Source organism: Protomyctophum bolini (genome assembly GCF_963924005.1).
Source record: "Protomyctophum bolini genome assembly, chromosome: 14".
Classification (NCBI taxonomy): Eukaryota; Metazoa; Chordata; class Actinopteri; order Myctophiformes; family Myctophidae; genus Protomyctophum; species Protomyctophum bolini.
The window spans coordinates 17,448,483-17,470,913 of NC_137875.1; the positions used below are offsets into that span (position 1 = coordinate 17,448,483).

General features: G+C 43.3%; 1 protein-coding gene across 1 annotated transcript in view; it reads left to right on the forward strand.

Moving 5' to 3' along the window:
• Positions 1-22,431, forward strand: part of micu1 (mitochondrial calcium uptake 1) — a 50,731-nt gene that overhangs the window by 17,410 nt on the left and 10,890 nt on the right. The window contains exons 5-8 of the mRNA XM_080781642.1: positions 1,812-1,855; positions 18,046-18,160; positions 19,677-19,759; positions 20,829-21,029. Coding sequence (XP_080637768.1) covers positions 1,812-1,855; positions 18,046-18,160; positions 19,677-19,759; positions 20,829-21,029 — 443 coding nt within the window. The remainder of the gene's footprint in view (positions 1-1,811; positions 1,856-18,045; positions 18,161-19,676; positions 19,760-20,828; positions 21,030-22,431) is intronic.

A 22,431-nucleotide genomic window follows, 5' to 3' on the forward strand; every position in this document is an offset into this window, starting at 1 on the left:
GAAGTCAAGGAGCATCAGTTCTACCTCTCACGCATGATCAAACTTCTCACCCTATCTCTAAGGGAGAGGTCGACCACCTGTCTGAGAAAACTAATTTTGTCCGCTTGTATTCGCAATCTCACTTTCGGTCATGACCCACACTTCATGACCATTTGGTTAGAGTAGGAACGAAGATTGCTCTGTAAATCGAGAGCTTTGCCTTCTGGCTCAGCTCCATTTTCGTCATATCAGTGCGGTACAGTGACTGCAATACCGCTCCTGCTGCTCTGATTCTCAGGCTGATCTTCTGCTCCGTTCTCCCCTCACTCGTGAACAAGACCCAGAGATATTTATTAACTTTAAACTCCTATTATTGTTGTTGTTATTATTATTTTGTGATTGGTTAAAAAAGACATTTCCCACTTGACCTGTCATTGCAATGGGATTTGTTTAACTCATTTGGCGCCTAGATCGCCTTTTGACGCCTCCCATCCAAACGCCCTCTGCGGTGAGATCGCTTTCGGACGCCTATTTTAATATCAATTGATTACACAACTGTGTCCTGTACGTGCTCATAACACCCCGGTTCCGGTGCGGTGGGAAAAACGAGTTTTTAGGATCGTAATATCTCTGATTCTTCTTTTTGGGTCAAAACAAGCTTGATTTGCGGATCATTTCTCTAAATGATATGATCCGCTCTTACATAATTCAGTCCAGTTCAGAGTCTATATTTAATCTCGAAAATCACTGAGTTTACACTCTGTTTCAGCAAAGTCAAGTGCATAATGAAAATCATTGCATTAAATAGAGAAACAGAGTTCTAAAATTCACATAAAAACGAAACAAAAAAAACAAACAACAAATTATCAAAACTAAAACACAGGCAAGATGCAATTATGTATACGAAATGTGGCTTCCTGTTAGCACTTGCGATGTCATGGAGAGAGCTGCACTTTGATGCCTGTCAGCGTGATGTCATGAGGTCACAACAGGCCAAGCGAGGGTCATCAATTGGAGGAGATGAGATGGAGGCGACGATGACACGGAAGTGAAAGGGGAGGGGAAAGGAATGGGGAAGGGCGACTGCAAAGATGTATTATTAATGCTCCCGAGTGTCGTTCAGTTTCATCATTCACTGTCTCGCTGTGACATAATGACATTGATTGACCCCACGGCACTGGGTTCAGGCCACCATGTGTGTTAAGTCATCGTATAGAAAGCCTACGTTCTCCATCATGTGAGCTCTCCTGCTGAAGATTGGCTCCTTCTAGCAGCTGTCACCATGTATTCCGCTTTTTCTTTATTGGCTTATTCAAAATGTATATGTTTTATGCCGAAAATACCAGCTCTACAAGCTATGAGATTGTACATTTTATTGTTGGCGCTCTACCCCTATGTATAAATCAGGCTTTTCTCTTTAACAAGCAAACAAGCCCCCCCTTTAGAATGTTACTATGATAAATGATCAGGGGAATCGATGCAGAACACTGTCAAGAGTTTATTTGAAACATCCTCAGTTGTGGAAATGGTTTGTTAATGGTCATTATTAATCCGCGGTACATGTCGGTGATTGCCCAGCATTACCGTAATGACAGCATGTAGTTGTTTGCACTCCCTATGCTGCAGATAAATGTAAAAAACACACATGTAATGTAACTACTCTGGCCCCTGTTTCTTCCTGGGTGCTTTATGGTCTGTAAACACATTCTCTCCCCCTCTCATTCTGACTCTTTGTGTCTCGCTCAATACCTGTCTCCTAATTGGTCTTTCTCTTCTCATGCTATCCCTCCCTCTCTCTCTTTTTATCTCCCTTCTGACTCCTTCTCTTTTAGACTTGGGTCTGGATCAGTTTCAGGTGAAGCGCTACGATGGCAAGGTAAGACGTTTGTGTTTGTGTGTGTGTGTGTGTGTGGGGGGGGGGGGGGTCGTCGGTGTGGGTTGGTGTGTGGGCTGTCAAGGGAACAAGAGTTCCCTTGACAGCCCACACACCAAGTAACCATGTATTCCAGTTGAATAATGGCAACAAGCACTTTCATTATCACCTTTCATATCAGCCCCATTCCTCAGCTCTGAGATTAATTTAAAGTTAACCCCTGGACCTTTCTCCCCCAAATGTCAATGTGAACTGAATTATAACCATCTCATCTGTGCTATGTATTTCGTACAGTATGTTTAGTTTTCCTCTCCCTGCTGTGTTTCTTATGAGCCTATCTAAGGGTTTTATTTCTCAGTTTACTTGGAGATCAAACTGTGAACATAATGAAAGTACAAAACAGATTATTGTGGCTTTACAAACATATTTTAAATTAATAACCTACTTGATCATTCTACAGTGAAACATAAAAGTATCTTATGTGATCTTATATAGATTACCAACCGGGTATTGGCCGTCGCCTGCAAACCAACCAAGAGTAGTTATATCAATTCATGATGCCCACCCGAGGTTGGATACGGAGAGCAACACTATATGCTGGTTGATAATTTGTACTTCACATAACCTTATTTTATCACAAAAGACATTTTAAGAACAAGAAAATGACATTTATCATCACTTGAGTAGATTATTAATGTCATTCCTGTACCCTGATGAATGAAACGGTATAGTCCAGCTGGGGTTTCCTGGCAGTGTGGGGAGAGAGTTGGCTCAGAACAAGGCAGGTGTTGCTTAATCTGTACCGTGTTGGTGTCGCTCACCGAAAATAGCCGATCTACAAGCTTACAACGCATCACATTGCTATGCGTGGTGTTTGTGTGTAGCCATTCTGTAACCTGCTGTTTGACACTCTGAGAGTTGACACGGTGTCTGTGAGTGATTCAGAGTGCACAGCTTTAGCTCGCCATGTAACCCATAGGGAAGATATACGGCTGCTGACCAATCACTCCCTCTCCCAGGACAAATAAATCTTGAGACTGCGAAATCTTAACGTGACAAATATGGTATAGGCCTACATAATAATAAATAATGGGTTAAAATGGTAAATGGTGCATTTATATAGCGCCTTTATCCAAGGCGCTTTACATAGATGCATTACATTCACCTATTCATACACCGATGGCGGCGGAAACAATGCAAGGCACCAACCAGCACATCAGGACCAATTAGGGGTTCAGAGTCTTGCTCAAGGACACTTCGACACTAACTCTGGGGGAGCCCGGGTTCGAGGTGGCAACCTTGCGGTTACCATCCAGCCACTCTACCCCTGAGCCACCGCCGCCCCGTGGACGGTATAGCCGCCGGTAAGAGAACAACCTGGCTCTCAACGTCGACAAAACAAAAGAGCTGATCTTTGACTACAGGAGACCTAGAGACCACTCTCCCATCCAGATTGGGGGTGCTGCAGTGGAAAGGGTCAGAGAGTTCAAATTCCTGAGGGTGCACATCACTGAGGATCTCACCTGGGCAGTACAGACTGGGAGTGAGTGGTGATGAAAGTACAACACCGCCTCTACTTCCTGAGAACGCTGCCATGCCACATTGCCAGCTACAAAGTCCTAAATGCTTTCTACAGAGGCACCACAGAGAGCATTCTGACTGGCTGCTTCACTGCCTGGTATGGCAGCTGCATCGACCTCAACCGCAAAACAATGCAAGCCACCCCAGACTGTTTGAGATGCTGCCGCATGGAAAACGTTTTTTGCAGTCTCTCAAAGGCGAAAGTCACTGGAAATAGACTGCAAAAAAGCTTCTTACCCGAACAATCAGATACATGAAGGAACTGATAAGAACCAGAGCGACACAGGGCAAAGGAAAACGCTAGCCCCACCCCTCGCCCTCTTCTCGCACTATTATGTCTTTCTAAACTAAATTGAATATAGCTTCGAATTGTACCTTTTTTAAACTACATTTTGTTGTATATGGAACGTAACCTACTGTGAAGCTGTTCACACATTCTTTTTACCTAACTTTGCTACTACAGGGAAAACATGCACATGTCATGCACATTACTATTTTTTTACTCTTTGATTGCTCTTTCTTGCACTCTTCATTCTATCCCTTTGTTTGCTGTGTTTTTGTTGTTTTGAATTTTATGTAATCTATTCTGCTGCATTGTCTGAACTCTGAAGCAAGCCAAACACAAATAAGTTTTGCTCTTATGTACCTGTACCACAAGATGTAACGATACAGTACAACATTTAATCTATCTGACAATACAAATATGAATTATTAATTTATACATTTATGTTAAATAAAGTGTGGTTCTCTGGGTGTCTGGGGATAAGCTGAGCTCTCGGTTACTTGGCTTTAAGTTTAATTCTAGGTATAATTATACAAAAGCAATTTGACTTACGGGTAAAACTGACAAAACCTTTCACATTGTAACCCACTCTGGCCTTCCTCATCAGCTTATTGTTGGGATTAATAATATTGCTGTCTGTCTATGATGACATTAAATTATTTCAACAATATTATTTTCCACATCTTGTTTTGTAGTGCCAGTTAAGTTAAACTTTACTGGCTTGAAGTCAGTCATAGTACAACTTATTATGAACCATTGTTCTTGTTGTTCATGCATACTGCTAACAATAAATGTGACTGATAAAAAAAGAAAACGAAAACGAGGCAAGAGGCTAGTAATGGCATGGCCTCCCTGTCCAATCCCCTGTGATCTTGATAATTAGGTAAGTAAATGGATGTATAGATTAACCAGGAAAGCATCTGTGTCATTTTAGAAAAATACAGATATACAAGCACACAGCGTGTCTACATCTGCACACACACACACACACACACACACACACATGATTGTAAACAGAGAAAGATGTCCACAGCGTATCAGAGAACCGTAAGCCATCGATACATAATTTTATGAGGGGCTGGATAATCGATACAGCATTGTGATGAATAATATGGTGATACTCGGCTGTGTCTAATTGTTTTGCACAGTGCTTCCCTGCACTGACAAACTAGCAGCTTGTGGGCACGTTGACTAGTGTGACTAGTCACTCACCACACTATTTCCACAAATGGAAATGTCCATCTTCAAACATACTTACTAACTTCAACACATAACATTGTTTTTTACAGTTTCAAATGCAACCCAACATTCATGGCTTTCGTGGATGCTTCCGTTTCATGACGTCATGCAGAGCAGATTATGCTGCTAGCTAGGTACATCATTACATAGGGTACATGCATACTGTATATGCGTGCACAGAAATGATTACGCCATTTTGCAGATTCATTCATATGCCCACTGGACTGTTAAAACCCAGTTTGTGACCAGATTGGGATCTTAGTCATTTAATCTGTTACAATAAGCGCTCCAATAAGCACTCACAATTAAGCTTTTGAGATTGCATGCAATGAAGGTCCATAGTCGCAATAACAAATGTCGATTTCTCTGCCAAAGCGTTGGAGCAAATGGAATAGAAACACACAAGTAATTATTTTGGTGACTTTGACAATTTGTCAATGCAGCATTAGTAACCTTCACAATGTAATTTGTGCTTGCCCATTTAAAATATGTGACATAGCCAATATATTAGTGCTATAACAATGGGCACAGAACAAACCAAACATGTTTCTATTTTTCTTATTCTAACTTGCCATGCACATTTGAATAAGCTGTAATGATCCAGACATTACCAAAGTGAGAAGCAGCTGTATTGAACAGGACAGTGGTTAGTGACATTTTACTTTCATAAAATATGATTGTGACATTTAATGTCACAGTCAGCCAGCCCTCTGGTGCCTAACAGAATAGATTTGACTTTGAGAGACCAGTAAGACGCGCAAACGCGGGAAGCGAACGCAGCTTGTACATATTTGGGTTTTGGACGTATAGCTGCTTTGGGGACTCCTTATATGGTTATGGCTGAGTCATGGTGACACAAATCACTCAGCTCCATATATGGGCACAAAAGCGGGACAGACACAGACAGACAGACAGGATCTGCTAGGTCTCATAGTAAGTGCTCATTGCATTCGCAATGAGACTCAAGAGGTTCTTCCCTTTATTTCAGGCACCATGGAAATATGTCTATTTTTGTGTTTTGTTTTTCTTGTTTGATTTCCTTTCACCCCTTGCTTTCTTCCTTTTCTTCTATGGAAACTAACGATACGAAAAACAAATTTCAGCCACTTCTTCACTTGTGACAATAAAGCTGATTCAGATACAGTACGTACCCATGGTACAATAAAGCTGATTCAGATACAGTATGTACCCAACAGCATTCAGTACATTGTGCCGCATGTACAAAATATATTCAGCTGGTTCAATATCAATGAAAATAACTTGAAATCCAAACTTTGGCTGGCTTGTTCTCATGCTTAAAAAATAGCCTTTAAATCTGCAGAATGGTCCTCATCATCATTTCCCAGGCAAATTGACTTGCTGTCATCTAAAAGCAAAGAATCATCAAAATATCACTCGGCAGTGCTCTGAAATCCTCTGCTTAGATGGAAAATGCCTCTCATGCCCATCCATAACTAATAGGATGCCAGCATTGCCATAGATAGATTAATTCCCATAACTCTTGATGACAAAAAATAAAAATAAAAACCCTCTTCTGTTCCGTCAATGATCAGTTCTTAATTTCGGCAGAATTCCGGTTTTCTCAGCAATGCATTTGACATTCATTTTTCACTGCATCAGCGTTCCCTTAAGAGAGTCACTTTCTCAGCTAAATCCTGTATAAAGGAGTATAAAGGTCGTTAACCACAGAGGTCATGATGACAAATAAGCACTATAGAAACAAGTATTTTGCATCAAAACTTTTATTCATACAGGTTGATGCCTTTATTCACGGTGCAAAATCAACCTTGTTCAGAATCAATATTATGTTTATGTCTGCATAATATTCACCTTCTAGATGTACGTGACGCAAACAACAGTTTGGGGGAAATTAAATCTGGCAAATGTATTGCTCGACTGCAAAAAACGGTTCCAGTGTGGAGAGACATTTTATTTTAACACTTTAACAGTACTGGATGTCTATAGTGACACAGTTGCTTGTAAGAGAGTACCTCTAAAATAATGCACAGATAAGTGATATGATGTAGTGTCTGTTCATTTACATCTAGAAGGTATACTATATAAGACTATAAGTATACCTTTTGATACTTGATACAAATATGAGCTTCTATATCTGTTATTTTTTAATAGCCAAAGTTTTTTTTGTAAAATTTAAGTTTTTAAACGGATATTTTCCTGGTTTTATTGGGTTAAATTGAATGGCATGAACTGTGATGTAGCGATATCATTTACACTTTTTGATCATTTCAGTTTTGAGTTCTCAATTTCCTGAAATATCCCAGAAATCTGATGTGAACAATCTGAAACAACGTTTTTAAACTTTTTTCTCATTTATATACAGTCACAATTGTTTACACCAAGGCAGGCCCACTTAATCCCTATTCAAAGGTTTTCAAAAATAGCTCAACTACAAGCTACAACATGCAATGGGTTGTGAGCTGGTAGATCGGCTATTCTTTTTTTTTATATATTTATATAATTATATACTATTTTCTAAGTTTTAGGCAAAAAAGATTAACATATTTTTTTAATGTTAAAAAAGAGGAAGTGCTTAAACCTTTGATTAGAATGCTACACACATCCGCCAACAACTGAAAAGCATACATGCTTCAAGTTCAACTTCAAACTAGTTACAGTAGGAGGTGCCTGACTTGCCTTAATCATTAAGAGAAACATGAACAAAGTAGCCCTGCCTAGTGCCTAATGATATGTTTAAGGGAAATAACAGCGGGTGGACTTTGGACAGGATGGGTCCCCTATGGCAACAGCTTGATTCACAAGTCACCGCACTCTGCAATAATGCTTCTCCACTCAACTGTAAAAGGCAGATGGACAGCAATTTGAATATGATTATGATTCATTATGATAAGTCACCTAGGCACCACTCCTCCTGTCCTGCCCCCTAGTTGGGTTTAATCACTCTGAGAACAGATTCCTATGAATCTCAACTAAACTCCCAGCATTCAGCCACGCACTCTCGTTGGGCATTACATTATCCAGTCATTAGTGTGTTGATTAAAGTAATGCTTCTAACCTCCTCATTGGTCCCCTCAGCCCCCAGGCTGGTGTGATGACAGATCACCATGCCTCCGCTGTCCATGTGCTATTCGAACCAAAAAACGCAACCAAATACCGCAGTGACGATCAACTGAGAACGTGACCCTCCTTCCTCCACTGTTTATCTCTCTCTAGTCCATACAGTCTCTACAACTGTGATTGTACAAATCGTTTTGGGATAAGCAAATATCGTGGCTATTATCCATTTAATAAAAGAATAATATTGAAAATCTGTGCTGGCCATTCCTCCCCCTCATAAAATCTAAATGGAATGCTCCAGATTTATGGCCCTTGCCCTGCCCACATGAAGGTCAACCATATCTCGGGGACTTATGTTGCTTTACTTGCCAGTCAAATGTGCTTTCCCTGATGATGTATAGCTTGGGTTTTCTCCTGAGATTTCCCTGCCCGGGTCCACTTAACCCGTCCCCTCCCACCTTGCCCTTCTCCTCTCTCTCTCTCTCTCTCTCTCTCTCTCTCTCTCTCTCTCTCTGGGCCTGCCCTCCCCCTCCTGCCAGCCCTGTGCCAATATTGGTTCGATAGTCACCCCTCACTGACTAAAGGAGTGGAAAAATTCCTCCACTCTCTCCCTCTCTCCAACAAAAAGCCAGGAAACATAGTCTGCATGAAGTAACACAGTAGAGAATTATGATACTGCTGCCCCCGTGAATATTCATATGCTCTTAAGATGCTCTTACGTCCTACCCCGAGTATGATGTATAAGAGCAAAATGTCTGCCTTGTGAGTGTGGTCAGTTTCAGCGTGTTTTTATTTATTTAGACAGTGTTTCCACCTGCAGATCATTGAGCCACAGCTCACTGGTGGGATGAGTGTGAGTGGGTGCATGTATATGTGTGCTCTCAACATCCCGCTCTGTTAACCCCTCTTTTTCCCATCTCGCAGCATACTTCTTGACGACACCAAGTTTGGCGAGGTAGTAATTTAACTGCGGGGGAAACAAACGTTTGCCGATGTTCGATTCAGCATTTCATCATTGCACGTTGGTGCACAGATCTGTGCACCAATGAAATGCAAAATTCTAAAACAGATTTTTATTTATTTATATCATAACGTTCCAATATTTGGCAATTAATTGTCACGTAAAACGTCGTGACAGCTAGGTCTATCATTCAGAATGAGTGCTCAAAGTGGAACCACGTATAAAACAATGTCAACATTTTATTTTTTGAAGTATGCTGCCAGCTTCTTTCAGGTTCAATGTACGTACATACACAGTATGTGTGCCAACATTATGCACCTCATTTTCATGTCTAACAATCGTGTCTCTTGATTGTAATTTATCCATGTTTTAATGTGGTGCTGTCTTGGGAAATAGGCCAACTCTCTCGTGTCAAATTTTAACAAGGTCTCTTGTGTTCGTTCTACCTGCCGTTTCATTATCATACCCCCTCTTGTTACTTCACAAAGTTTTTCTCCCCCTGCCCTCATGTGTTGTAATACATTGTTGTTGCAACTTGCTGTATATATTGTCGTAACTTGCCATCATTATGTTAGCTGTTGTTTAATTGCTTGTGCTCTCTCTCTCTTGCAATCATCCTCTTCTCTTTCACATAACAAGTAATGCCTCCATTTTCTCTCTCTCTCCCCCTTCCCCGTGAATAATTATCCTCAACTTCCTGTCTGCCCAAAAATCCTACCCGCTCCACCCCCACTTTTCCCCTCCTGTCTTCTCCCCCAATTCCTCCTCCTCCTCCTCCTCAATAAACCTCTGTCCGTCTCTCCATTCCCGTTCCGCCCCTCCCTCTCTGCAGGACTTCTGGCAGGTATGGGGCGTGTGCCGTGCAGCATGCGAGTGTGCCTGAATGACAAAATTGCACTATGTACACTCACTATCTACTGTAGTACTCCCTCTAATGTGCATCTCTCTCTCTCTCTCTCTCTCTCTCTCTCTCTCTCTCTCTCTCTCTCTCTCTCTCCTTTTTGGTAATTTGGAGGGTATTTCCATTCACAACCGCTAGTTCTGGGGGAATATAAGTATATAAGTAACACGTTCCTGGTTTTATTGCATCTCAGCTTCAGCAAGTGTTTAACCGGAGTCCCAGCCTCAATTATTACATCCACAAGTACGGCGGACAGGACAGAGGCCAAGATGTGCATTAAAAGAAACCCTTAGATTGGTAATAAAACTGTCCTGAATTTACATCAAGCTGAGCTCTCTTGTAGCAGAATATTTCTAGAACTCAGCAGAAAGGGGTGAATTTAAGTATTATAATTATGAGGATGGAATGATGCTCATCAAATGTCCATACAGTCGGTGTGTGCATTAAAATAAATGTAGTTTCCACCGACGGAACATCGTGTTTTTAAAGCATGACTTTGGTGGTTTGAAAAGTTGTGCCGAACTACAAGCACACGATTGTGTCCCGTCACAACGCATTAAGCATGTATTCTAGATATTCTATTTTCAGCGTGCCACACCTTATGTATATATATATATCTATTAAATTAGTTGAACTTTAAGCAGGTGTGTGCATGACCCTTTGCTTTGCCAGGGGAACTAGGAGACAAACGGAACAACAAAGAGCCAGTTACAGCCTGTATACGTTACAGCAGCAACACCCCATTGTGTGTGCCTGTCGACTCATAAAGCCCAGTTGCATTTGTTTGAAGACCTGCCTGGCGTCCAGTGTAAGGCCTTATGGAAGCGGTATGGCTGCCTTTACCTTCTCTGGTGAATTATTGAAAGAGTTCTTTCTCTTTGTGCCCCGACTGCCCCCACACAGAGATAATTAAACACTCCTGCTGCACTATTGAATTATTTAACATGCGGTAGGCGGACTAGCCAGTGCTATGTAGAATCAAAATCCTACACAAACCGCTCAAGGAATATGTAAATGTTAAGTCTTGCAAAGCTGAGATGTAATGAGCAGGTATAATAAGATATTTGTATAGAACTTATTTCTGTCACTGCCAAGTGACCGGACACCCCCCCTCCCCCATCTTATTATTCTTCTCTTGCTTTATAGCTATTCTTTTTCCTCCTTCTCTCTGCTGACAATTGTTAAATGAGCTCTAGCTATTTGCCTTGCTTTGGCACCGCTGTAGCTCGTTCCCAGCATGCACTGCTCCACTTGCCTGTGTCTGAACTGAAGTGGGAGAATGTAGTTGTAAGTGCCGTGGCGCCCCCTCTCTGCGCATGGTGGTATCACAGAGTGGTCTCGGCCCAGGAAATGGCTCTGCCTGTCAGCCAATGATCAAGCTATACTGATGTGCTTGATAGACACCCCCTCCCCCCCACCTCACAAATCCGTTGACTGGACTATCCAGACGGCAATGATGCATGATTTCTATAGCATGGTCTAGAATGGTTACAAACATGACTTTGTTACACTGTGTTTCTGAACCGAACCGAACCAAAGCCTCTTTGCACTCGCACTGGCCTTTTCGCTCTGCAATACCAAGGCCTCTACTCTCCCACGAGGCCTCTAATGTGACTGAGAGGGGACGTCTGTCACTCGGAAGGAATGCTGAGGGTTGGAAACAAATCTCTTGTTGCACCAACTGTTCTCATGATAACTCTTTCTGTTTCAGCAGGGAAGTCCCACAGGAAGCTGTAGGGACTGCCATGGCTGCACCTCTCGCTTTTTTACACCGTCACTTTCTGTAAAATCACCTACAGTATCTTCTCAATAGTGCACACACACACACACACACACACACACACACACACACACACACACACACCGCTCTATTTCTCTCTCTCTCTCTAGTATACTCAACTTTAAAACGTGTGGGAGTGCACACCTGGTCGGCAATTTGCTCCCTCTCTCGACTCGCCAGGACAGCTGCCACTCCTTAGCAGCCATAATTGTTTATCGAGCGTTCCATGCCGGTGTCCATTAATCTGTATGTCTTCTCCGCTTCTATGAATAATTATGAGTTTTTAGAAGCACACCTGCTCATTAATTACCCCTGGGACTGGAGGGGGAGACCTAGTGCATTAGTCTTCCCCGCCCACCTAGCAGCTATTCTGTCCCGGTCATCATCACAATACTTACATGCACTGAATATTAATGCTTTGTTACACCGGTGATGCTACAGTGCAGAGTTTAGTTTTCGGCACAACATCGGATTTAGCTTTTGTTAGTGATAGTGAGAAAAAACACTCCTTGGGAGGAAAACAGCCATAGCCGTCATCACAAATGTGATGAGGTCAGCACATTTGGTGGATATGGCCGAATTTAGCCCAATGAGTGTTTTTTGTGCAAAACTAATGCTTGGAATGTTTTCAGAATCATGAAAACCCCCTAGTTTCATAATGTCACATGCTACTGACATTTTGACTTTAGCCTTATATAGGATGTCAATGGTATGGTCACATATTATGCTAATAACTCCCCCCCCCCAATCTTCCTCCGGCAGCCCACCTGAGAACACTGCCAATAATGTGTTGGTTGGAGCGCCTCACCTTGCATGCACTGCAAGAAAATAAATGAAAAGAACCATGCCTTAGTTGTAGTGAAGCACAGTCCAGCTGTGCTGGGTGACTGGGGGCCTTTGGTCCCACTTCAGACATTCAAGTCGCTCTGCTCCAAATGGCCTTTTCCTGGGGCCACTCCCTTTTCTTCTGAAACACTGGTCTTTCATAGTATACCCCCTTCTAACTCACTGCCCGCTGTGTCTGCCTGTCACATTATGCTCCTCCCGTCGTCCTGTTCCAGTCCATGGTTGTGTGTCGGTCACACAGCCATCAGAAGGGGCTCACCTGTACAGAAGATGAGAGCAGTCAGCCACTGTCCCCTCCCGGAGACTCACGGATGAAAAGCATCCTTCCTTCCTTTTGTCTCTCTGCATAGCCTTGGGTTTTCATCTTCAGAAGCTGTTCACATCGTTTTATGTCTTGGCGCCCAGAATACAGTGAACTGGACAGAAGCATACGGCACTCGGGACATAACCTTAGAAAGCTTCGCCTTTCTTTTACTGACAGTGGAAAAAAACAATATAAGGCCAAATTCTGGATCAGAGTTTGTACAGTAAGAGCCACAGCATTTGATTCCCTCGTCCCTCCCTGTGCAGCCTCTCCCTCTCCCTTGCCTGTTATCAGTGTTTCTGCAGCTGCAGCAGCGTTGGAGGCCGGGGGAGCAGATCTAATCATTCACAAAACACTGCAGTCTGTCTGTACAGTGGCATTAATTTGGGCCATGAGGACCAAAATGCCACTGGCTCCCAGGCCAACCGCTAGGCCACGTGCACTCACGTGTGTGCGCGCGCACTCTCTCTCTCTCTCTCTCTCTCTCTCTCTCTCTCTCTCTCTCTCTCTCTCTCTCTCTCTCTCTCTCTCTCTCTCTCTCTCTCTCTCTCTCTCTCTCTCTCTCTCTCTCTCTCTCTCTCTCTCTCTCTCACACACACACGTGGTAGGGTTTTCACAATTCATACATAAAGAGCAGGAGTGTGTTTGACAGTTGGCTTGCGTGTTTAATATGGTTATTTTGGCAGTTCTTTTGACGCCCGCATTGAAAAGGATTGGTCTATTATGTGTTTTCATTCAAAGTGGCTTGAACAGATGTCTGTTTTCCGTTGTAATGCCACAGAGACAATGCTGGATCATCATTGACATTTATGTCTCTTTGCCATCATCTGCGGAATGATTGAACCCATTAAAGCAACAATTCAGATAGACTATAAAATAATTCAGCTCAAATTATTTTCCAAACACAATTTCTAATGTTATCCTGAACCTAGTGATGCAATATTTTCACCCTAGATGCAATCGTGCATACTAAATAGCCTTTTTATGTAGCCCGACTTTTAAATGGAGTGAGTGAAAACGGTTTACTGAACTATAACCATAATATGAGCAGAGAGTTGACATGCAAGCTGCTAGTTATGCTTAGCATCCATCATGAGTCCACTCCTAAACTTCTGGCCACGATGAACTTGATTGTGGGACTGCTACAGGTCTGATCTCTAGGCTAATACATTAGGAAGCTGACCATACACTTAACTGAGCAAGTGTGAATGTGTGTGTGTATGAGACAGCTAAATCTGACTGGCTGCCCAGCCCCCAGCCCTGTCACAGCTCTGCATTTCTGCATCAGCTCCCAGAGGACTCATGGCTGGGCAGTGTGTCATTTGGAGTCAAGCTTGCAGAACTGGCCGTGGCGTGACTGACCCATCCAGACACAGCCTACATTCAAAGTAGACTTCTCAAACGTAATAAAATGAAACTGGCTCACAGAAGCACCGACACAGAAGACACGCAGACCGGTCGACTGAAGTTCAGAGTGTGTTGAATGTTTGGTACAACTGAGAGCGGAGAAGTTGGGGATCCTTTTGGATAATTGTGTTTTAGAAGTACCACCGTTGACGAATCAAATGCAGGAGCCAAAGAAAGGAGCACTGAGGCTTGATTTATACTTAATTGAGTGCGGTGTTGAAGTATGAATCTGCTTTATCTGTTTACCAAGCCTGTGTGCTAACCCTGAGACAGAAACGGTCCATGCATCAGAATTATAATTGTGTTTCGGAGCTTGAGTTTGTGTTGCGTTTGTTTATTGGCTCATGAAAGAGCCTCTATTCTTCCTGGGGTCCTGAACAAAGCAAATACAACACAAATGTACAACTAAAAATACTAAAGTTCTCCCATGGGGTCCTCGTCCAAGAGAGAACAGATTTGATGGGGGGTTGGGGGGGCCTCCAAGCCATCACCAGTCATGTAGAACTATGGAGGATAATGCCCCTGAGCTGCACACACTCCCAGTCGAACGGGCTACGGAGCCTAAAGGAAACCTAAAGGGGTGTGTGTGTGTGTGTGTGTGTGTGTGTGTGTGTGTGTGTGTGTGTGTGTGTGTCATCATGCATGTGTTAATGTGTCAGAGACGCATGGCAGCACAGGGGATTGTGTGTATGTTTGAGAAAGAGATGTTAGCTTTAGCTATTAACCGCCAATGCCATCCAAAGATGGAATGGCTCCGGTGTAGGATGTTGGACATGCATGTGCTACAAGAGAAGCTGATTATAAAAGGACTATTTGTTTGTGCATTAGCTCCGATTGTGTTTTTTTTCGGCCACCCACACACACTCGCAGTGTTGTAAAAAAGTAAAAAAAACAAACAATTTGCTCAGTTGATTAGCCTTTTAGCACCTGTATGTAATCCTTAACCACTTATGCCATATTCAAAAAACAAAGGGAAAATATATCCAACCCCAACCTACAAGCTCAAAATGTGTCTGTTGCGTTGGCAGGTTGTACATTTCTTTTAAAAGATTTACACAATTTATTTGTGTGCCTAGAATGACATCCCCAACATAAGGACACCAGGGTGAAAGGGGTTGAGGTTGTAGTACTGTATTTGGTTGTGCTGAATGTCACTGAAACTATACCATGGGACTATATTTGTCCTTGACTATTACACTATGAGTTATTATATTCAGTGTGCCTCCATTCCGATCGTACTAATGAGGCCCCCGTGTGGTTCCATGTCTCATTTCTTGTGGACGGGCGGGCAGTCAGGTCTTTTTTAGTGAGTGGAGATCCTCCTGGTTGTCTCTCACTTAAGGCCCAGAGAGCTGTGTGTGTGTGTGTGTGTGTGTGTGCGAGTGGCATCATCACCACAGGGCAACACCACTTACTGTACGTGTCTCTCTTTAGCCTGAGTCATACTTGGTGGTGTCGTGCACCGACAATAGCCGGTTTACAATGTTTTTAGATCGGCTAATTTAGGCTCTTTTCGACAAAGCCATTTGCCATTTCTTTCCCTCTCTCTTGCTCAGCCTCCTTCCAATACAAACACACATACACGTGAAAACATGTGCACACCAACTCCTGCAGCAGCTGGCTTCATCTTTCATCTCTCTTTGTCTCTCTCTCTCTCTCTCTCTCTCTCTCTCTCTCTCTCTCTCTCTCTCTCTCTCTCTCTCATACTCATATATATATACAGTATATCTCTGCAGTACTACTTTTCCAGTAATAGCCCTCTCTCTACAGTAACTTTCTCTTCCTACCCTGCTCTCTCTGACCCACTCACTCCTCTCCTCATTACGCATAGGGGCCATTAATTATAAATGTTGCTGTAAAACATTTTTCTATATCTGCGCCAGTAACATTAATGAAGATCTATGCCAATTGGGGATGGCGATATAGTTCATAAAAGCTATATCACTTGCTTTTAGCAGTCATTTTATCTCATGCGGAAGGAGTGGGTTCATGGGAGGGGAAGTAATTTTTACATCTGGTCATAACTTTCTCTTGCGGAGACCACCACTCAATTTCAGTATTCAGCTATGTTTGTCATGCAATGTATATAAATAGATCCCAGCGCAGATGTCACATTGCGAACTCGCTTTCTAAATTGTCCCCCTCACCCTCCCCATTGCTGGAAAATAAAATACAGTTTTACCGTCTGCTCCAAATTGTAACTTAACACCAGTGTACGTACGGTTCCATTGTCAATATCACTTGATTGTGATTGTAGTTTTACACACGCGGTTAAAATGCAGTAGCTCATTTTAAAAGCTCATTCTGTGAGGCGGTTCCCCAGTCATTGTCAATGGAGCAGCTTCAGGTGGTAGCCTTGCATCTCAGGAACATCACAGTGTTGTGATGGTCTGTCTGTCTTGTCGTCTATAGCATAACCAGCGAGTTACCCATGTACACAAATGTACAAATGATGAATTACACACTGAAATTGAGCAGTGCTCTCCTGAAATCTTATGTTGGGGGGGAAATAAACGTTTTTCTCTATGTGCATGCATGTGTGTTAATCCAGCTTTTGAGAGCGTACGAAAAGAGTACGTGGGTTCATTTGGTTACATTCGTGCACTCTCAGAGTTGGTATTAACAGGAGGATGTTGTAGTGTATAGGTGACGTGAAAGCACATATGGTGCCTTTTTGTTGCCCATGGCCTCTCTGCTAGAGAAAGCAGAGCACCGGCTGCTCTTTAACGTTTGTCTTTGCTCCTCCTTCCTCCTCCTGAACCGGACCTCTTACAGACGGAGGTAACTCCACGTGGGCCCGTACAGCCCCCTCCAGCCCCGTACCCCTCAGGCATGCTCTGTCAACGTCTGTCCTCTTCTCTTCTCTTGTGTGTGTGTGTGTGTGTGTGTGTGTTTTGGTAGAACCACCTCCCCAGTATAGCGGGGGATCTGCGTTTACCACCTGTGTGTGTGTGTGTGTGTGTGTGTGTGTGTGTGTGTGCGTACGTGTGTGTCACTGTCGTGGGCATGTGGATTAAAACAAACCTTTCATGCAATGCTGTAACTATACACATGTTAACAAGGAGTGTGTGTGTGTGTCTGTGTGTCTGTGAGTGTGAGAGAAAGCGGGAGAGTGTGTGGCAGCGAAAGAAAGGTCACTTTCGTTGTTTTAAGGATTAATACATTTCCGGGTTGTGTTTCCACATATAGTTAATCAATAGTCTCTGTGTTTGTGCCACAGTGTTTCTTTCTTGGTGTTGTCTCCCTCTCTTTGTGTCGATTTCCACACTGTGAGTACAGCCACTGTTGATAATGTTCCGGGGCACACTATACTAATAGACTAGCATCCCGCATCGCTGCCCTCTCTGCCTGTTCGGCTTCATGTGTATGCACAGCACTTGCATGACAGTTGTTGGTATGATCCGACTTCCCCTGGCCTGTTGTTACCTTCCTTAACCATATATTTTCAACGGTCGTGTTTTTGTCTGTGTCTGTGCACTTTTGTGTGTCTGAGCTCAGCCACGTGGGTCTCCTCTAAAACCACTTCAGCCCCGATCCCGTACGCTTTGTCATACGTACGACGGACAGCGAACATAGCAGATCTACGAGCTCACAACTTGTTATGACGCGTTGTCAGCTTGTTTTATTAAACGTTTTTGACAGTTTCTGACATCTCCAAAATAGGGATGACAGATTGTAAGTGGTTTCAATGAGCCTCAGACACACACGGAAACACACAGACACACACACACAGGAACCTGTCATCCTTCCATGGGTCCATTTTAGACGCTGTAGGGAGCCCTGTATCGTCCCACGCTGTGGGTTCTAACACAACTCTCTCTCTTCTTGTCGGGTCCCCTCCTGGCACCCGAGCAGAAGATCGCCCAGGAGAGGGAGAAGTTTGCCGATGAGGACAGTATCTTCTTCACGCTGGGAGAATGCGGCCTCATCTCCTTCTCCGATTACATCTTCCTTACCACCGTGCTCTCCAGTATGTATTCTGATTGAACCCTATGCAACCTCAACCTTCTAAAATAGCCGATCTACAAGCTTTTGGATCAGCTTGATTGTTGTAGATGTTTAAATAGTATAAAAGTATAAAATAGAGCTCCGTCAGAGCTTTGACTAAATGTCGCAAATAGACTATTTTATTTTATATTATTAATTATTTTATAGTTTAGGTTTGTTATTTATTTATTTTGCATTCGTTTACATTTTCTCCAAAGAACATTGCCGAACTTACCTGAATAAGTGAGTCAATTATAAATCATGGCCGTTTTTAAATTTGTTCACAAAATCAATCTTTTCTCCGGGGATTTATTGTTGGCTCCCCTGCTACTCTTTTCAAATCAATCCACCAACACTTAAGAAAATCATTCAAATGCATGACCTAACTTTGACCCAAAATTACCTTGCAATTTAGCGTGTTGGATTATCTAGCTCGAGCAAGTTTTCGGTCTCTGCAAATTGATTTTCATTCCGAAATGAATGGAATCCACTGAAAATCAACCAAACCACAGCATGCGTTGGGAAACGGTTTGTAGTAATCAATGGGCTAAACACGTCAGACCTCTGCTGGTAGGGTCAATTAAATACTGTCAGGATTGCTTGTTTGTCCCGTATGCTTTGTCTTTGTTTCCCTGCTTTGCCAGCTAAAAAAAAGAAAAGAAAAGAAACAAGCACAGCCTTGGGGATTTCACTGTTCATTCTGCTTGTCTAACAAATGTCTGATAATAATTCTAGCTAGGCCAGAATGATCCTCCTGCTCAGTGGAGTGTAAATCACTGTCAGGTGTTACAACTGATAACGGTTTGTCTGGCAAGTTATCTATACTAGTTATCTTGTTTCACTGAAAGAGTGTTACTGTTTTGTCTTTGTTTTATCCATAACTGATCTACGGCTATATTGATTGATGTATTTGCCTTGAGACTGGCATTCTATTATTAATGTGTCGACAGTCCAGACTAATAGCAGTTGGGCTCTAGGTCCCCTCTTTTCTAAAAGGCCAGTAAACTTTTATTCCCAGCTTGACTTGAAATGTTGACCATTCAACATTATAAAATAAACGGTTATGGCGTTGGTATGAGATTTTCACTGAGAGATTCTCAAGGACAAGTCGTTCATTAGCACACAGGCAGGACACCTTATGCTTGGTCTCAGTCCATTTAACACTCTAATTTTTCTTGCCGTGATACTGACGCACTCACACACACACACACACACACACACACACACACACACACACACACACACACACACACACTCACTCACTCACTCACTCACTCACTCACTCACTCACTCACTCACACACAGCCTGTTCCCACCTCCCATTCATCTTTATCGGCCATACGCAGTCTCCAATGCATCCCATATCTGATCGAGTCTGTATTGAACCTTTTCTGGTGATACAGTGAGCCCTATTGTGTGGTCCTATGTTGTCCTGTGTCGATCTCAGCATATGAGCTGTGTCCCTGACTTTCTGTATGTGTGTCTCCTGTGGTGTCTAGCTCCCCAGAGGAACTTTGAGATTGCCTTCAAGATGTTTGATTTGAACGGCGATGGAGAGGTGGATCTGGAGGAGTTTGAGCAGGTTAGGCTTCAGCAGGCAGCACACCCTTGAAAAATACAATTCAGATATACCACATCGGCAACAACAAAAAAGAGCACGCCTGATCATTACAATGGAATATACCACTATATCCACATCCAGATTGTATTGGCCGTGCACCCCCCAACGCCAAGTCTCGTTGTATTTGGCTGAAAATTATACATTTTTAATATGATTATGGCAAATAATCACAGAATGTCACTGCACTGAGAGACTGCAGCTCCTGTATACTCCCGCGGCTGCTCTATACATCTCCTTACAACAGTGTTTTACCAGATTTTGCCGTTTGTGCTGCTAAATAACAGCGTGAAACCGCCATTACCCTTTTCATGTCACACACCCCCTAGAAGGCGTTCGTGCACCACAAGGGGTGCACGCGCCACCTGTGAAAATTACAATAAGCCATATTACACAAAGGGGTAATAAGGATAAGCACTGTCCTGATGTACTCTACTATCACAAGAACAGAGTAAAAAGAGCAACACTATTCTATTACAGACTAATAACTCTCTGCCATTACTGTAGGTCTGATGGGCTTTTCAGTATCACTGCAGCATTACCACTGCTCCCATTATCGCTTTTGTATAGGGGTGTTTTTTCAAATGTCACTCAGACCTCGTCAAAGAGGCTTTTATGTTCACTAATAGCTTTTATGTTCACTAATAGACTTGTTTAAAATGGGGGAGGCAACTGAATAAATTGTACTAGCTCATCACCTTTACTTGGGACATCCTCTTTTCTTTTTCTTTCTTTTTCTGTTTCTAAGGGACTTCAATTCACTATACATACAATTGTTAACAATTAACAATAACACAGATGACTGAGACTGAGATGGATTTGAATCCTCCATAGTGCCTCCAGCTTGGCTGGGCATTCCAACTGAACTGTTAGCATTGACTTATCACTGCTAGGAGTTAGTAGTGACTCAAATACACAAGGAATCGAGTATTAGCATAATTACAAAATGGAAAGAATGTAAATAGAAGAAATGTGTTAATATAAAGGTATTTTTTTTCTTTGCTGAATATCATCATGTCTTCACGCTGTCCAGGTACAGAGCATCATCCGCTCTCAGACCAGTATGGGCATGCGACACAGAGACCGCTCCACCACGGGGAACACCCTGAGGACGGCTGGTTGTAGCTCCGCACTCACCACCTATTTCTTTGGAGCCGACCTTAAGGGCAAGCTCACTATCGGCAGCTTCCTGGAGTTCCAGAGGAAACTGCAGCACGACGTGCTCAAACTAGAGGTTTGATTTTATTCCTCCGTTAACCTATTCTCATGTTGTTCTCGTACAGCAGTTTTGCCAGGTGTGCTAAGAGTTGTCGTCAAAAAAGAACCGTGGGTAGTCATGACCAAGGCTAACGAAAGGAGAGAAAGCTGCGTTCACATTGGACATGGATGCGCTACAAACTGCTGCTATAATCATACACTAGATGCCCACAATATCACCGAACATCAGGGGCAGGATGTGGAGCTGTGCAATGCTACTTTGGCAGTATGAACGGTCCAATCGATTAACATGCGTTGCCAAAAGGAAATTGACTATAGGGCACCCATCGCCTTGCAGCAATTCATGCCACTTCTATGTCCAGTGAGTGAACCCAGCGTAACAGGTGAAGAAAGCTGAATAACTAGTAAGGTGTATGTGCAGAAGAGCTTGTGAGGGGTATATTACTGTATGTCTGGGCTTTGAAAGTTGAGTTATACTCCCTTTTCCTTCCCCCTCCCACCTGAGCACCCCTTGCATGTCTGCCTCCACCGTAACAAGTGCTGATTGCTGTGTTTGGAGCATACCATATGGTTCCTCTTTTAATTAGCGTGGACGCTAGTTCTGCCGACATGCCATCCGAAGCGACTTCTTCTGCCAGAGACCCGTCGTGTCGTTAATGAACTCCCTGCTCTGCTGCTTCAAGGAGTCAAATGATAAAACAGCAGTTAACACTGGACCATCCTCATCTTTAAGACTCTGTGTCAATGCCTCTATCTCTATACCACTCCTCCCTCCCTCCCTCTCTATCTCCCCCTCCCTCTCTATCTCCCCCTCCCTCCCTCCCTCTCTATCTCCCCCTCCCTACCTCCCTCTCTATCTCCCCCTCCCTCCCTCTCTATCTCCCCCTCCCTCCCTCCCTCCCTCTATATGTCCCCCTTCCTCCCTCCCTCCCTCCCTCTCTATCTCCCCCTACCTCCCTCTCTATCTCCCCCTACCTACTTCCCTCCCTACCTCCCTTTCTATCTCCCTCCCTCCCTCCCTCTCTATCTCCCCCTACCTCCCTCCCTCCCTCTCTATCTCCCCCTACCTCCCTCCCTCCCTCTCTATCTCCTCCTACCTCCCTCCCTCCCTCTCTATCTCCACCTCCCTGCCTCCCTCCCTCCTCCTTCTACTCTCTCCCTCTAATTGCTGATGCTGCATCACTGCTTGGGCTTTAATTCAGCACCTAAAATAAATCATTTTCATGGCCGGATGTCTCGTTTTCTCTGTTGCTTAATTTACACTCTGTTGAACACGGGCCAGAAATACCTGATCTACAAGCTAGTTTCCGTTAACTATCATAATCTTGAATGCAACGTGTAGTTCATTTATACATTTTTCGGCACGCGATACCGTCGTACAACAAAGTATAAATCTGGCCTCACTGTCTGACTCACTT